Source organism: Fusarium venenatum (assembly GCF_020744135.1).
Source record: "Fusarium venenatum strain MPI-CAGE-CH-0201 chromosome Unknown EDB82scaffold_3, whole genome shotgun sequence".
Taxonomy (NCBI): domain Eukaryota; kingdom Fungi; phylum Ascomycota; class Sordariomycetes; order Hypocreales; family Nectriaceae; genus Fusarium; species Fusarium venenatum.
The window spans coordinates 7,558,775-7,575,557 of record NW_027072131.1 but is presented as its reverse complement, the minus strand read 5'-3'; the positions used below and the strand labels follow the sequence as shown (position 1 = coordinate 7,575,557).

Sequence of the window (16,783 nt, the reverse complement as noted above, 5' to 3'; positions counted from 1 at the left end):
AAACTTTGAGCCATCATCAACAAAGCAATAGATAGTCGTATCAGCATCGAATTGCTGAACAAGGTCGTGAATCAGGTCGCACAACGCGTGAATGTCGTGGTATTCGAGGTCCTTCACAAGGCTTCTCCGGTTCGAAAAGTTCATGGCAAGAATGTCCTTGTCGACTAAGGCAGTGAGAATCTGTGACAGAAAGGAGCGAATCATGCCGTCTGGTCAATACCAATTATTGCGGCCTGGATCAACATGCAATCCGCAATGGGAGTGGACAAAGACAATTTCGGGTTCCATCTCTGCTATCGTTAGACCGATCCTGGTGCATAAAAGGGACATAGGCGATACGCTGTCTGTGGGATTGCCTTGGCAGTTGCCATCGATGAAAAGAGAGTCGGGGTGCTCGGTACGTAACCACTCAAAGAAGCGGTCATGGTTCAAAGTAGAGTGCGCTATATTTCGGTGAAAAGAAAGATATACGAGATCTTCTTGCGTACCCCATCGTTTTTGCAGCCAAGGTCGAGAAGAATTTGACACTACAAGGACAGCGTTTCAGGAGTCTCACCATTGAACGGCACGTCTCATGTGAGGGCTGGACAATCATAGGCCCCCCTCTGGGTGTCGTAGACGAGGAGGATAATAGAACTCCGGAGCACGTGAAAGAAGACGTTATCATCGATTTTCAAGAAGCCCTGAAGCGTTAACCCTCTTGGAAGCCCGACTTTGAGGCTCCAAATGAAGAGACATATGCGGAGTGGAAGAATGGGATTGACATAACGGAGATACATCATTGGCCAGATTTCCCAGATCTAGATAAACCCAATGAGCCGTTGTACAGAATCGAGGAGCTAACTCAGCGAAACGATGATATCGAAGACATAAATGAAGATGGGTGGCGTCGCTAAAGATACGTTTCTACAAGCGTACAACGAAGGCTAAGTTACTACTCTGGATGGCCTTGATGAAGATATCAACAACCTGCTACTACCACGCCGGGTTTTCGTTTATGTTCTTCGGTAGAGGCATTTTGTCATGGTGGATATCTACTCCTTGGAAGCTATTCCTCCTCAATCTACAATCTTTGACGACTTACAAATTGACATGAACCACAAGCTCATCATTCAATCTTTGGTAGCAGCTCACTTTGAGAAACAGAGGATTTATCGCCAACAACCGATTCTTCGACCTATTGATCAGTATCTAGTTCGTGGTAAAGGCTCCGGACTTTTCATACTCCTTCATGGCGTTCCTTGTGTGGGCAAGACTGCTACGGCTGAAGCCGTTGCCCAGGCTAATAAGAAGCCGTTATTCAGCATCACCTGTGGAGACTTGGGGTTAACACCCGAGGCGGTCGATTCAAAGTTGAACGAGTTGTTCCGACTGGCTCACTTTTGGGACTGTGTGCTACTTCTTGATGAGGCAGATATTTTCCTGACGAGAGGGCTTCTCTTGGCACGGCAAACATTGAATCTGGTCAACTAGCGTCGCCCGTGCTTGACGAACGTCAGTTTGAAAAAGTTGCAGTAGCGATTGAAAAATTCAGGAATTACATGGACTATACAAGAGCCGTGATTGATGCGGATCAAGCGAGACTTGAGATGGTTCTGGCCGACCATATGCGAAATGATTATCTTGCGCCACGAAGAAGTGAGCAGGACCGGAGGCGGGAGCAAGCGCCATATCAGTATCGCAGCCCATCAACATACGGAGATGGGCCACCGCGTGAACCGATGGCGGGAGATGGACGGCGAAGAGCAAAATATCAGATGCCATCATCAAGGCCTACACGACAGAGGGATGGCAGCTTGGCTGGTCGACTAGAAGCGCCGGCCAGAAACCCAAGAGCTTATACACAAGCAGGAATCCAGGGTGGACCATCAATGTCTGGTAGAACACCTGCTGGATCCAAGCGTCATGAACAAAGGTCGAGGTATGATCCTGGTGACGAATATGGGGAGGAAGATGAATACATGGGTGAAAGAGAGTTTAGGGTGTCTGACAAGATATCTCGAAACACAGCTAGCATCAACGACTTTGAAAATGGAGACTATAACGATGATGAAGGACTGCTGGATAGGGAAGTTCGAAAAGGCTTCATTGGAGGTGACGAGCTTGACTATGACGAGTAGCATTTCGAAGCGCAGTGTAAGAACAAAGATTTATCTCCACAAATAACATTATTCAAATACTATTAATGTGTTTATGCATGGTATTTACCCTGGAAGCCTGGCAGGATCTCTGCTCCATCTTCCTCCTTGTAAACCTTGCCCTTCTTCTGTTGCCAAGTTTGCTTCAAGGTTGTGAACTCTCCCATGGTTGGAACTTTGTGATTTCCTGCCTCGAACTCGTTCTGTGTAAATCCAGCACGCTTGAGTACTGGCGAATCGATAGTGCTAAGGACGAGATCATTCTGGGGGCGAGCAAAGTACAAAAGTCCAAGACGGTCGACATGCTCTTGGTCCTTGGGTGGCGCGGAAACCTGTTGAGTCATTTTGGTTAGCAAAGCAATCGGATTCAATTGTCTTTGGATAGGCTTCTTACTCGGTGGACAGTCGACTTGATGTAGCCTCCTGTCAAGAAGCTCAACGCATCACAAGTGTTGACAGTCAAGCTACCATCAAGAGGCTTGGCCCACTTCCATTCACCAGACTTGTGGTCCTTGATCTGGAGTGCGGCTACTGGTTGACGGAAGAGGAGAGTGATGGTTCCGAGATCAGTATGACCCAGTGACCAAAGACCATCACTTAGCTTCTCTCGCTCTTCGGGGCTAAACTTGGAGTACTTCATGTATCGAAGGTGAGACTCATCGTGAATATTCCATTGATGAAGCTTAGTAAAGAAGTCTTCTGGGAGTTCAAGAGCAATAGCGATGAGATGCAGAAGTGGGTCAAGGACCTTGTCATGTAGATCTTTGGAGAAGTTCTCGATCAAAGTCTTGTTCTTTTGGAGGAGCTCAGGAAGAGGCTGAGTAATGCGACCGTCGTTCGCTGTATCACATTAGACCATCACTCTTGCAGATAACCGTTTGTTCTACACTTACTGGCCATGTTCCAAACCTCAGTCTTATCCTTAATACCTCCGCTAAGAACACGTCTACCAGCAGGTCTGTATCCATTATAGTCACCAGCTTCTAGGTTAGGCTGGTACTTGGCCTTTTCCTCCAAAGGAAGCTCGTAGAATTGCTGGCCTAGGGAAAACTGTGTATCGACCTCCTCTTGTGAGATGCCATAGTTGGTAACATAGAAGAAACCCTTAGTGCGGATGGCCTCGATGAGGGTCTGGGCAAGCTCTGCGTTGCCACTCTCCGTTCCATATAGAGAAAGATCGATTGTTGGCACTTTCATTATGACATTGTTAGACACTTGGTTATGCCAAGTAGATAGATACAGGGATTTTCGCTAGCTTACAGTCTGCCCAATCGAGGTTCTCCTTCGTCTCAGGGACGTGGTTGTACTGGTAGAGTTGAGTTGCTGATGGCATATCGTACAGTGGTAAATATTACAATTCAAGTAACTTGAGGTGTTTTAATTATTGCTTGAACTGCCGATATCCAATGCATTTATATACAGTATTTCACTTCTCGATTTAGACGTCGATAATCACTCTGGCTCCGACCCCGCAGAGCGGTTGCACTCATCCGTCTCCCTCGTTACTTAGTAATCCGGAAAAGGATTACCATGTTTACGCGACTCTATATCGGAATGTCGCAATAGATTACTGAAGATGGTATTCCCCGCAATTTCCGTCTTGATGTGTTCTCTCAGTGGCTTGTCTCATCGAATATCACAAGTGGGGCAGATGTCGCCATATGATAATCGATGGCGTTTTCTATAAATGAAACCACGCATATGGAAACGTGCCTAGTAAATTATCTAGCGTTGTAGCAAGTGACTCTATACAGAATCTTACCCGCGGGATTGTCTTGACGACGATGCATTGCTATCTTGGTGTGGTTAGTTCTGGCCACCCGGGTCCCAGATTAGAGACCGTGGCATCGAGATGATTTATTATGGTAAAGAACTATCTGTGGATACATAGTCTAGGGGTATAGCTCGCCATACCTGTAGCTTGGAATGAGCTCCGTAGTCGCATTGGCGAACCGTATACCTGTGTTGTATAAAACTCTACCAATTGGCTGATCACTTCTCTTCCAACGCAGCAAAACATCGCCAGATCATCGTACCATAATACACCCTGCAGAGGTGTTGGTTGTTTCAAGATGGGCGTGATCACAACTGTCAAGAAGAACAAGGTCGGAGCAGTTGTCGTATCTGTCTTCGACTGGTATCGTACGTCTATAGAAACCCCAATCGCTTGTCTCACTTCCTTGGGTTGACTAACAGCACAACAGCATCTCACTACCCAAAGGAAGAAAGAAAGCTACTCCGAAAGCTTGATCTTGCTATTCTGATATTTGGATGTTTAAGTTGTGAGTCCGACTACTTCTCGCCGGTTGTCACGCGTTACTAACATAAACCAGTCTTCTGTCGCGTTTGTTCACCTTATCAGCCCAGTATCTGCCATAACTTTCTGCTAACTATGTTGTTGAGTTCCTCGGCCAACAAAACATTACCAATGCCTACGTCTCTGGCATGAAAGAGGATCTCCATGCCTATGGAAATGAGCTCAACTACTATGTCGTGGCCTGTAAGTCCTTATCACATTTTTTCCAAAGTTTTCATTCGATGCGACAGTCCCCAAACTTACGCAAATACAGACAATACAGCATACGTGTTGGGCCAAATCCCTCTGATGACGTTACAAACCAAAGGAAAGCTGTGAGTAGAATAGCATCCACAATATTGTGTGAGATGACAGGAAACTGACCATGTTAGGGCACCATTCTTGCTCCCCACGCTTCAAATCATTTGGGCAGTTATTGCTTTTTGTCAATCTGAAATCAAGCATAGCTGGCACCTATATATCCTAAGAGCCATCACAGGGTTTCTCGAGGCTAGCTCATTCGGCGGCACTCATCTCATCCGTACGTCTCACATAATCCTTGACTATTGACGCCGTCAACTAACAGTAATCATGATAGTTGGCTCTTGGTTCAAGAATGAAGAACTTTTCAAGAGAGCAGGTGTCTGGTTCATGGGCAACTCACTAGGTTCCATGTTCTCGGGATACCTCCAGGCTGCAGCATACCGAAATCTCGACGGCGTCTTTGGACGTGCAGGTTGGCGATGGCTCTTCATTGTTCAGGGTATCATTACTCTGCCTATTGCTTTCGTTGGATTTGTCGTCTGGCCTGGTCTGCCTACTTCGCCGAGGAGATGGTACATGACAGAGGAAGAGCACGCCCTTGCACTCAAACGTATCCCCACTGTAGAGAAGGAGGGTATTACTTGGAAGACATTCAAGTACACCTTGAGCCGACCTATGTGGTGGATCTGTGTGTCGTGCTATATCTTCTTGTGCCAGGCGCATTACTGGGTAAGTGTTTTTCCGACTGTCTAATGTCACACTGGAAACTAATTGTTTACCAATAGACCGGTTACATGGCTCTTTGGCTTCGCAGTACTGGTTACTCGATTGAGCTGGTCAACATTCTTCCCACGTTTATCGATCTCCTACGTGCCATTTCGTCCTGGCTCGGCACAACTCTCGCTGGCTGTCTCAGTCTACGTGGTCTTTGGACCTTCCAAGCCTCTTTCGTCTTCTTCGCCTGTATTGTCTTGTCTATCTGGTCAGTACCCGATGGCCTAAAATTCGTGGCATTTTACTTCGGTGGATTCTCAGGCATGGCGTCGCCCATTCTCTACTCATGGGTCAACTCGACACTAAAGGGGAATTATGGAGAAAGAGGACTGATCATCTCTTCCATGATGACTCTGGGATTCTGTAACCAAATCTGGATACCTCTCTTTACATTCCCCACGGTCGAGGCACCGAAGTTTCCTCATGGATATCCCGCGGCGACGGTATTCGAGTTTACTATGTGGGCAATCTTGATGGGTGGTGTTTGGTACATGAAGAGGTGGAAGACAAAGCATCCCGATTTGGAAATGCGTCTTGCGGCAAATGAAGATGCTAGCTCCGGGAACGGTATTGAGTCTGCGGACAGTGGAAGTGTGGAAGCCCAGTCGAAAGACGCTAAGACGACTGTTGCAAGTTATTAATACTGGCATAAGAAAAGTAGAAGTTTATAACTTCAACCTTAATATAGGTATCTACCTATGCACCTAAATAAACTATCTATACAGTCTCTTTGAGTCCAACTTCCTCAACAATACTTGTTTAAAAACTCCATCTGCATTCATTGGCAAAAACAAGGTCGTTTAATAAGAGGCTTCTGTACATTTCAAAATGTGGGCCTAATTTGTCTGGGTAGGCCAATGGAGCTTCGTTAAAAGCTTGCTAAAAATAGACCTGAAAGTAGTGGCCACACAAAATGGTTCGGCCTCTTTGCAGTTTACCATCCTTGTATTGGAATTTAGGCTGTAGGTGAACTCTGATTAAACACCGAAGAACCAATATGTTTAATTGACTATGAATAGACGTCAGAAAAAGACTTTGGTTAGAATTTCTAACAGTAGAAAAAGATTACTTGCTATCAGATAGCCGTCTTGGTGTTCTGTAGCGATTTATGAGCTCAGATGATGGCAGAAGATCAACTGTTGGGCCGTCTACAGGGTAAGATCTGACGCGGTCGGCGAAAATTCTCGCGTCGGGGAATAATAATTACTTTGTATCCGTAGATCAGCCGCCATTCCTGACCGTGGCTAAGCAGGGGCTCTGACTGTTGGTTATGGAGTAAATTACATGGCTCTTGCTTGAGCAGGTATGACAGATTTCCCGACAGTACTTTGCAGGGATCTGAACTGAGATCACTAGGCAGGCTTCTGCAGTCACATATGTACCTGGGCTAGCCTTTTTCGCAACGTACTATCAATGGTAGCTGATACCTGAGATACGGAAGTTTGATCGAAAGATAACAAGATGCCAGTTACAAATTATTTTCACAGGTAAAAGGAGAGAGATCTATTTGCTTCAATATAGGTGTAGCCAATATTCTCACTAGGAGTTTTTGTATGTCTGAACACAAAAAATATCGTGCTGAGGGAATTCTAAAAAATATCGCAATATTTTCAGCCACCGACTGCAGATCTCGTGGAAAGAGGCCATTCTCAAGGGCCGTGACGGTTTCCGTCTTGTGATGAGTTGGGCCAACATGCATCCATAGCTGAAATTCGCATGGCTTGGCACCAATATTTGCACTTTGAGCGTCGATTACTGCATACTCATTCCCCTCTACGCAGCTGAAAACACTGTCAGATCATTACTTCAACCGGATCAATTAACTCAGTCAGCTAGTACGTTTTCTTCCACCTTCGCATCTTGACTTCGAATTTTATCACAACATTGTAATCACATAATTTTGTTCTCAAATATGGAAACACCAAATAGAACCTGTTCCTATTCCTTCGGAAATAATGGAATCACCGCCACTGTGAGCCCCTCGAGGCGTCTTTTGCGAATAAGCCAGCATTTCCCTGGTGAGAAGGTTGGCTACTGCGTGCATCACTCGTTCATTCCCGAACCATACGATGTTGTCAATCGGATCACTACATTTCTTTCCACAGCTAATGACCCAGACCACAACGTTGGGTTCTACCCTGATCTAGAATGGTTGGGTGACGACATCGATAGCACGCCCGCGATGTTCATCAATGATCGATGGCCTGTCTTTACCATGGATGGAAAGAACGGAAAGGTCAAAATCGAGTACTCTGTTTCCGAGAGATTTGTTTATCGGACGTTCCACTTCGCTAGAGGTTAGCCTTCAATGGTATTAAGGACCGATTTACTCATTCGACAACTGGAGTTTGCTGACAGCAACAATTCATTCAACAAGGCCGAGGAAGATGACGATGGGTACAGAACTGAATTGTCGTCTGACAGGCATCATCTCAAAAGATGGCACAACAGGTGAAAGAATAAGGAACACGTTGCTCTGTTTATCTCTGCTTACCTGGATAGGTCCGCTCAGCCATTCAAAAGTGATCCCCAGAACAGCACACAGAACTATTGCCATGTCAGGGCAGCACTCGAAGTTTCCACTTTTATAGACGATACGGGGCTGATTGTCTCATGAAGCGGAGTTGCAAAGTGGGATCGAGAACGAATTAAGAAATTAAAAGTCCGGCGACGAGTCACTCGGCTAGGTAAACGCCCCAGAATAGTACCGACGAAGATAATTTCATTAAATGCTCGAAATCATCTTCCACTTCTGGATATGTTTTCTCATTCCTTCCAACTTTCGTATTTTCAATCATGTCTTCTGCTCGCCAACCAACAGAACCAGCGTATGAGAAATTCAGCCACGCCCCGATCAAGTACTACGAAGGTCACATTCCTAATGTGCCTGTGACAATGACAGGGCCAGATGGTACTATCCTATACGAAAACGGAGCCCGTGGACTATTTCGTGAGATAATGTGCCGTGACGATGTCGATTCTCTCAAGCAATATCTTGCCATTGACCCTTGGATGATTGGAGGCGAGGACTACGATGGCCCCGACTATTACTCTGTCTTCCACTTCGCACACGAAAGAGGTAGTCATGGGGTACTTCGATTCCTTCTGTCTCACCAGGAAACCGTACCCGAATGTGTGAGCTACAGGAAAGAAATGTGGTCCCTCCTCAATGAGGCTGCACACAAAGCTGATGTGGACTTTGTACGATTTTTACTCGATAACCAGCCACCTTATGCTGATATCCATGGACGCGATACGTTTGGCTGCACCCCCATTCTGGAGGCTGCTAGTATCTGGCCAGGCGGTTACGGCGAGGTGGACACCCGGGAGCCATCAGTCGAAAAAAGCGAAGCTGTAATGAACTTGCTGTTGGACCGGGGTGCTTCTGCTTCTGATGTTGCTGTGCACCCTGAGCGTACAACCCACACAGTTCTGACATCAGCTGTACGATGGGCAAGTCCAGAGCTGGTCAAAAGGCTTATCGATGGCGGCGCTGATGTTCATGCCAAGGTAACAGGACGCCGTCTTGGACTCGACTATGAACCTGTTTCCGACATGACTGCAATCTCTTTTGCAATGTTTCATGCCAACGTCAATGTCATCCAGACTCTTTTCGACTGTCGAGGTTCTGGAGTTGATATTCGAGATATGGTGTCATCTCGCGACAGTAGTGGTAGCCATCCACTTCATTGGGTGAATCGCAGCTACATGTCCTTTGCGCAGAAACCTTACATGTTGGAGGCTGAACAAACACAAATGATTGAGGATATCATCAAGATTATGAATATCCTGCTTGATATCGACCCTTCGGCAATCAACATGCAAGATAGCCTCGGAAACACAGCACTACACTATGCTACGCAACATCCTGCTCGAGACTACAAGCAATATAATGCAATTCTGGAATTGCTTTGCAGTAAAGGTGCCGACGCAAGCATACGGAACAACAGGAAGGAGACGCCGTTGCACACCATACTAGGCCACGCCTTCACAGCCGACAAGGCCGACATTCAAGCTATGGGTATTCTGTGTGACCACGGAGCCAGTGTCATGGACACTGACGAGAACGGAAACTCGCCGTTACATCTGGCATTGGCGGAAATGAGTCCTGCCGACGTTGTTTCTTTTTTGCTGGAGCAAGGCGCCGACCCCAATTTGATGAATATGAAGCATAACACACCGCTTCATCTCGCTATTTCATACCCCTACCATGGTCAAGAGTCGAGGAAAAAACAAGACGATATTATCGGAATGGTGTCGAAGGTTGCCGGGAATGCGGGGGTGAAAATACTACAGAATGGCGATGGAAAGACGGCGCAACAGCTACTTCTGGAACAGAAGAAGCTGAGGGAAGAAGATGATATTCAGTGGCTGGAATTACGAAAGCCGCGTGCTTGGTGAATATTTTATGGTACTGTTTAGATTATCACGGTAGCCTTGCTGCTAAAGACGAAAGAGATTTTACATACAATATTTCCATAGCTGGCGCTCCGTAACAGATTCATCCTCAAAGTCCCCCAAAAATGGAAATACCCGATCTATAATCCTCAGCCACCGCTTGTGGACTCTGGTTACAAAAAGAGCCTTTGTTTACTCCCAATAATCAGGGAACCAGCCAGCGCTTTCCCGATCCACTATGCCAGAGACTCTACCGTTGTGCATTGGGATGTTTCTCATATTTAGATCCCCATGTGTAAAGACAATCTTGTGTCCCGATTTGTGGGCGACACCAGGAAGTGCTGGGGTCTGGAGCTTTTTGTTGAAGTTGTCTACTGTCTCGAATGGTTCAATGAGGTCGCCTTTTGCTTCGTCATAGTCTTGACCAGCAATCATGCGATAGTCATAACAGGCCCCCCAACCGCGTTGTTGATGGCATAATCCATGCCAACTTGTTTAGGAATCGCTCGAAGCTCGCTCAAATATCTCTGCAGTTCATTGATAAAGGCATCTACTTCGTTGTCGCTCATGGCGTCCAGACAACTGTCAACAGGATACCCCGGAAGTCGAGTTGTCAGCAAGCAAGATGTGTCTGGACCAGAAACGAGATCCAATGGGCGTGGGACGGGTACATGCGTAAGTCTCTGCAGAGACTGCAAGGCACCGTACTCGCTTGCTAGACTTTGATCGTTTCTTTGCCCAGCCTTCTTGAGATACATGCCAAAAGGGAGTCGCTACACATTGGAGCTGGATGACAATCCGTATAGATATGCCCCGAGATGCCACATGCCACGATAAATCTGTGCTCTGACTCTGGACGGCATCAAAAGACAAAATGCAGAATATATTCCCGCACCATATTCCGATAGATGATAGCTGAATGACTGGGGAGGCTTGGTGCTGACCGGTGGGGGCTTTTGTTGTTTCAAAACAATAACTGTAGAGACTCGATACCAACTATTAGCTTTCACAAATCGAGGGAACACCTCTAGTAGGGATTTATTAGGAAAGGGATTTCCGGACTCTGAATAGTCCTTGAAACAGCCCCTTCTGGTCATCGGTAGCTTGTCTATGATTGATGGCTTATCGGAGCCACCAACAAGGACTTGCCAAATGCTATACTTAACAAAATTCAGAAACCGTTTTGAAGAGGTTAATACCTATGGATGGAAATAGGGACTTACATTTGGATCCCAGGAAAATTTGAATCTGAAATAGCCTTGCGAAAATGCAAGTGCAGCAAAGCGGCGGACGAGTAGGTAGTTCTGAGGACCATCAACCTTGCCGGTATTACTTAGCAAGTCATGGAAATCTGGTCCTAGAAGAACTTTGAGTGTCTCCAATTGAGGCCATTATGACAACCGTTAACAATCGTCGACGTAGCCATACAAGCATAGAGTGTTGTTTCTTACCTTGCCGAGTGAAATACAAATGCGAGGAATAGGCGTGACGATCAACGGATGGAACAACGAACTTTGTAGGCCAGTGATGATGCATTTATCACCATCCCTTGCTCTGACCTTGGAGACAGTGTCATTGTTAGGCACCGGTAGTTGTAATGTTTTGACTGTCCATTTTCCATCAGAACGAGACTTGTAACCAGGATTGAGAAGGTTGCCTACAGGAGGACACTACTGTCTTCCAGTCAGAGAGAAACTCAGCAAAGTCAACACACCCCTCATTTTCAGGACACCTTTCAAAGAAGTAACAGGCGTCGACGTTGGGATCAGCTGTTATAAGAAACTTTATATTCGATTCTGAAGCGTCAATACAATCCGGAGCTCTTAATCTCCCGGTGCCTGCATCTCCACAACCGGGTTCGAACTCCAGTGAGGACTTTCACTGGTCCCAAGCATCTCTTGAAAACGTCATTGCAGTGACTCCGTGTTGCCGAAAGAACGACAGCTTGTCGGAGTACATAGGTCTTTTGCTACAGTACTCTGATGGAACAAAATCATGTCTCGGTCAAGTTCGGTTCGTTCGACTATCTCGACTCTCGTCTCCGCGTCGAAGCTTCCCAAAATATCTACCTTGGGTTCAAGATGGATGAAATACCTCGCCCTTACATAGCTAGGATAAAGATATCATCCACATGTCCGCAGGAGAAACTTGCCGAGTGCGAGACATCAATGGGAGATTCAATGTAGTTCGAGCCATCAAGGGATGGGCCTATTGAATGGTGATATTCATATTACCAATGCTAAGTTTGGCAAGATGGACGAAGCAGCCCACCTATAAGGTCTTGATATTCAAGATGAAAGATGAGAGTTTGTCGCACAGGTTGTTCGTTGTCTGGTCCTTGCGATCGGGATTAATGTTTCCGGGAAATACACGGAGTCTCCATGTACTATTACTTCGGAGAAGTTCTTGAAGGGGAAAAGTGTATTTAGGCACTGCTCTCCATGTTGCCTATACCCTCGACATTCTCCACACGATATAAAGAAGCAATTCAAGCGATTCAATTGCCTTTCGAGGGAGCGACAAGGATTAACTCAAGAGTATACAAGGGTTTTACACATTCACATAGCTTTATTAAAGATTCTGTACGGTACATGTACTTCACAGCACATCAACAGAAACTGTAGAGATGCAGATAACACAGAGCTGTGGGGCAATGGCCGATAGCAGTAGATAACAACTCGGTTATATTTATCCCACAATAATTGTCTCAATCTTTCCCACTGGCACATTAAAAGTCCACAATGATTAACAACAAGTATACTTCTTTGGGTAAGTATAAACTCTCTTGGTTGCAGTTAAACTTGGCTTGTACAGATTACAAAACGAAGACTACTATTCCTGTAGACTACTTTTCCTGTAGCCTTGACTACAAAATATACAAAATGCTAAGCAAATATAACAGGTATTCTGGGAAGATATTATACAGTCCGACATGCCTTGGGACAATATCGCTCTGCATGCGTGACTGCAACATATTATATAGCGTTAGAAGATAAAGCTAGCATACCGCTAGAGAAATTCTACTTCGCTCTAGAACTCAGTCTTCAAGCCACGATTCGACAACACTCTGCCTTACTATACGGCATATCGGAGAAGACAGAAGCTAGTATTGCGTTATTTAAACAACTTGATTAGATCGATCGACAGGACATCTTGAGAACTTTTCACAGCAGTAACTGTATCTCAATCGATGACGAGGCAGAATCAGATACGCTACTATCTCGGCTACTTGAGGACATCCACGAGGAGGACTGGCTCGTCAACAAACCAGCATGGCAGGTCATTGTGTTGGACCACTTCCCAGGAAACTGGGACGTCCTCAGTACTTCCCCTAGGAGGATTGATATTGCATTCTTTGCACACCACAGTATTGCTGATGGGCTAAGTGGAATTGCATTCCATACGTCTCTAGGAGAAAACTTCGAGAGGCTTTCAGCATCACTCACCAAGCCTACATGGCCAATGACTTTCAATGAACCTGTAGCCGCTCCGGTCACTCTTGAGGAATGCATCGACTGCTTTTCATGCAGCTGCACTATTTGCACTTCTGGCGCTGATGATCGCAAAGCTTGGGTAGGAGCACAACAAACGACCGATGCCACATTCAGATCCATGGTTCGAATAGTGAATATCCCAGCTGAACATCTCGTTGCTACACTTCAAAAATGCAAGAAAGCAGGAGTTACGCTTACTGGATACCTGCATGCGGTGATATGCACTTCTCTCTGGCATTGTATTCCAGACGATATCCCTGGAATTCGTTCTATAACGCCTTTCTCAGCACGAAATCACACAAAGACCTCAGCAAGGGACATTGTCAATCACATCTCGTACTTGACAAGCTACACATCTCGTGAAGAGCTAGAAATGCTGCAGGAGTTTGAGCTTGGATCTGAAGAAGAGGCGGGGTATATAATGGAACTGGCAAAGTCATTTAGTAATGATGTAGCCACCAAGGTTGGAGAGTTTCCTCACGGAAGTATGGCTACAAACCTGAACCGCATTCCGGATTTACTATCGCAGTATCAGAACCAAGGTCCTGCGGATAGGAGAATCTCATATGAATTATCCAATCTTGGCTTGGTATCCGATGTCACTCCACCAAAAAGTGGCGGTCTAAAGCTGGAAAAGGTTGTCTTTTCACAATGTGCGAGTAGTGTCACCCCAACGATAGGGTTCAACTGTGTCAGCAAGAAAGGTGGATCGTTTGTTATGAGCGTTACGTGGGCGGAGGGTGTCATTGAAGAATCGTTGGTTGATCAGGTTACGCGAGAGTTGCAGGGTCGATTTGGACCTGCTGATGATAAAAAATGATAGAGAAGACCAACTGGAGACGCATTTGGTAGACTGAGTAGTTTCATACTCGAAAGTCATGGAACCTTATATAGGAATAACTTGCATTAAATCCTTCCCTTTTACGGGGTTTTCAATTTGCATAACTAACATCGCAATGTTTGCCTGTCCAATGGTATCCCCGTTTGCATAATAAGTCCATTTCGAGGAACAGCATGGTCGAGACAGGAGACCAGAGTTTCTGAACGTAGGTTCTGTTGATGCATATAAATGCATTAAAAGTCCTGAATCAAATTACGTGAGCCAAGTAAGAAAATGTGACACTACAACTGCGGGATTGGAATTGCTGTGAGGTGAGAAATGAGGGAGTGGTCGGGGTTTTCCTATCAAGCAAATTGATCTTCATAGATGATAAGACACTCGATGCATAACTTGTGCAAATGTTACACAATCTGCACACTTTCCTTTTTGGCTTGCCATAGAGCCCGAAGTTAAACAGAGCATCGAGAGCCCTTTGCTCATGTGAGACGCGAGCCAAGACTACATAAAAAGATCCTGCCATCTGTGAAATTGAGTATACGAAACGCAGGCAGACTATTACTATCTCAATTCATACTTCTATCCTCGGCATCAACACCTCTGTACTCAAAGTATTCATTCCACTCGCGATCATTTATAAGATCCTGGGCCAACCTCTTCTCGTAGAATATCGCAAATTCGCAACCTTCGTCAGACTCCATCGAAGTATCTCGGGGTGGGTAAATAATGATAACTCCCTCGGTAATACGATCCAGCAGATGACGATACGTGGTAGGTTTCGCGAAACCAAAGTCAGCAGACGTGATGTTGGCATCTCTATGGTCAGTTTGCAAGATTGATAACGGAGGCTGCGCATCCACACGAGCATTTAGAGATGTCTTGTCACGAATTGTCGCAACTATCTCCAGTGTCTCGTCGAGATTCTCCTGCGTGACACTGTTGGTCAATTGACGTATGTATGAGGCCAACTGAGAAAGAGACCACTCAGAGATAATCTGCGCCACTGTTGGCTGTGTAATAGGCGCTGTGAGAGATGTCGCTGCAAACATGACATTATGCTGAATTCGTGGAGGGACCTTGGGACTATGCATACGGCGTCTCATATCGATGGCCTCGCACCAGTACAGAATCGATGACGGGTCAGGATTGAAGATGGGAGCTCGAATCCTTGTCAAGTTGCGCCAGATGAAAGCTGAAAAGGCGTCATATGTCGAGATCCAATTTCCACCAGTGGGCATAGCCTTGGCCTTAAGCTCGACGGCTTTGCTTTTTGGAAGGTGGAACAACAGTGATACGCCACCTTGGTGCCCAGGGTGACGTTCTGAAGGTGGCGGCCCATCGACTTTTCCCTCTTCTGGCGGCTCTTGTTTGATGAGACGCGAGAGGTCGAGATTGAGAGGATCCCAGGTAGGATATTCAGTGTTGTTGACAGCAGCATAGCAATTTTCAGCCAGCTGATGAACGAAGCCTGCCCAACCCATGACATCGTTTGCGTAATGGTGATGGTGAATGTTAAAAACCAGTCCTCCCCGGATAAAATTGGCTCGGAAAGCTGATACAATGGGACTATTGTCCGGATGAGCCTCTGGCTTCTCGCCATATGTCATTGGGTATACACTCCATTGTTCGAGATCGCCAAGTGTCACAGCACTAAAATGGGTTCTTTCGAGGTCCTCGAACGAAGGATACTTCTCGATATCCCTGGCAGCGTCGAGCCAGTGGACGGAAAAGAGAACCGTGCTGTCTTTTTTCTTGACAAAAGAGTGACCGCCACCTGGGTCTTTCTCAATAGTACAGCAATAATGCCTCGCCTGAGCCAGAGTTCTCTCTAGTCCAGTTTTCAAAATTTCAAGAGCCCTTTTCTTCTCTGAATCTTCGAGCTTAAAGAAGAGAGCGTAGTTGTTGTAAGTACAGACAGTGAGGTAGTCAAGGGTGGTGACCTTGAATCTCTCTTCCGGTGGATCGTTTTCCCACCCAAATGGGTGAAGATGGTAAGCATACTTCTTAGGCGGCATAATTTCTGAATTGTCGTATTTAGGCTTTGTGCAGCTTTTGAGTTTTCATGGTTGTTTGTTTGCCCAAATTGGCCTCAATCATGATCTGATAGTCTCCTGACATCGTGGGGTTAATTGACAAATCACAATCGGCAGCCTCTCTCGTGGATGGATACACAAATGACAAGGCATCTCTTTGATGAATAAGATTGTCATGAATAGTATACCCTTGTATTGTGCAGACACCGTCCCACATTGGCGGCAGCGTTCCCCCCACAACACAGCATCATGGGTAGTGCACTTGCCGCCTCGGGGATTATCACCATGATTAGTCACGCGAGGAAGTATAGGCGAGAATTTGGGTTGTACACACGGCCCGCATGAGACCAACTCATACCGACGGCAACGACACCATGACTATTGATATCCATCGGTGTCAAGAGGCGAGCACCGAACACCTGAAAGATCTTTCCGATGAAGCCGGATGAATGTATATTAATGCGTTCATGATAGCGATTGAGAAACATCTCGTTATCGTCGAATCATATACTTGTCTAGAATCCTCGGCAAAGGTTCAATTGGTATTT

General features: G+C 46.0%; 7 protein-coding genes across 7 annotated transcripts; 5 read left to right on the top strand and 2 right to left on the bottom strand.

Moving 5' to 3' along the window:
• Positions 1 to 1,023: 1,023 nt before the first annotated feature.
• On the top strand, positions 1,024 to 2,120 carry EDB82DRAFT_478896 (uncharacterized protein; the record flags this gene model as incomplete). The annotated part of the gene is made up of 2 exons (XM_065608116.1): positions 1,024 to 1,464; positions 1,500 to 2,120. 2 exons carry the CDS (start codon positions 1,024 to 1,026, stop codon positions 2,118 to 2,120), a joined length of 1,062 nt encoding a protein of 353 aa, XP_065464288.1.
• Positions 2,121 to 2,148: 28 nt separating this feature from the next.
• EDB82DRAFT_450389 (uncharacterized protein) lies at positions 2,149 to 3,574 on the bottom strand. Its single transcript, XM_025729080.2, has 4 exons — positions 3,399 to 3,574; positions 3,032 to 3,328; positions 2,533 to 2,978; positions 2,149 to 2,470 (listed from the first exon to the last, which is right to left on the bottom strand). The coding sequence occupies exons 1-4, from the start codon at positions 3,469 to 3,471 to the stop codon at positions 2,192 to 2,194; spliced, it is 1,095 nt and encodes a 364-aa protein (XP_025583383.2). The 5' UTR covers positions 3,472 to 3,574; the 3' UTR covers positions 2,149 to 2,191.
• Positions 3,575 to 4,210: 636 nt separating this feature from the next.
• EDB82DRAFT_560139 (major facilitator superfamily domain-containing protein) lies at positions 4,211 to 6,113 on the top strand (the record flags this gene model as incomplete). The annotated part of the gene is made up of 8 exons (XM_025729079.2): positions 4,211 to 4,280; positions 4,343 to 4,420; positions 4,472 to 4,482; positions 4,542 to 4,638; positions 4,709 to 4,769; positions 4,827 to 4,975; positions 5,033 to 5,427; positions 5,484 to 6,113. The coding sequence occupies 8 exons, from the start codon at positions 4,211 to 4,213 to the stop codon at positions 6,111 to 6,113; spliced, it is 1,491 nt and encodes a 496-aa protein (XP_025583382.2).
• Positions 6,114 to 7,283: 1,170 nt separating this feature from the next.
• Positions 7,284 to 8,004, top strand: EDB82DRAFT_510358 (uncharacterized protein). The gene is made up of 3 exons (XM_025729078.2): positions 7,284 to 7,783; positions 7,850 to 7,923; positions 7,975 to 8,004. The coding sequence occupies exon 1, from the start codon at positions 7,385 to 7,387 to the stop codon at positions 7,772 to 7,774; it is 390 nt and encodes a 129-aa protein (XP_025583381.1). The 5' UTR covers positions 7,284 to 7,384; the 3' UTR covers positions 7,775 to 7,783; positions 7,850 to 7,923; positions 7,975 to 8,004.
• A 43-nt stretch (positions 8,005 to 8,047) lies between these two features.
• EDB82DRAFT_280311 (ankyrin repeat-containing domain protein) lies at positions 8,048 to 9,903 on the top strand. Its single transcript, XM_025729076.2, has one exon. It carries the CDS (start codon positions 8,269 to 8,271, stop codon positions 9,871 to 9,873), a length of 1,605 nt encoding a protein of 534 aa, XP_025583380.2. The 5' UTR covers positions 8,048 to 8,268; the 3' UTR covers positions 9,874 to 9,903.
• Positions 9,904 to 12,611: 2,708 nt separating this feature from the next.
• Positions 12,612 to 14,184, top strand: EDB82DRAFT_560137 (alcohol acetyltransferase; the record flags this gene model as incomplete). Its single annotated transcript, XM_065609726.1, has 3 exons — positions 12,612 to 12,639; positions 12,685 to 12,772; positions 13,041 to 14,184. 3 exons carry the CDS (start codon positions 12,612 to 12,614, stop codon positions 14,182 to 14,184), a joined length of 1,260 nt encoding a protein of 419 aa, XP_065464287.1.
• A 584-nt stretch (positions 14,185 to 14,768) lies between these two features.
• EDB82DRAFT_466200 (uncharacterized protein) lies at positions 14,769 to 16,347 on the bottom strand (the record flags this gene model as incomplete). Its single annotated transcript, XM_065607900.1, has 2 exons — positions 16,119 to 16,347; positions 14,769 to 16,082 (listed from the first exon to the last, which is right to left on the bottom strand). The coding sequence occupies exons 1-2, from the start codon at positions 16,215 to 16,217 to the stop codon at positions 14,769 to 14,771; spliced, it is 1,413 nt and encodes a 470-aa protein (XP_065464286.1). The 5' UTR covers positions 16,218 to 16,347.
• Between the last annotated feature and the right edge of the window lie 436 nt (positions 16,348 to 16,783).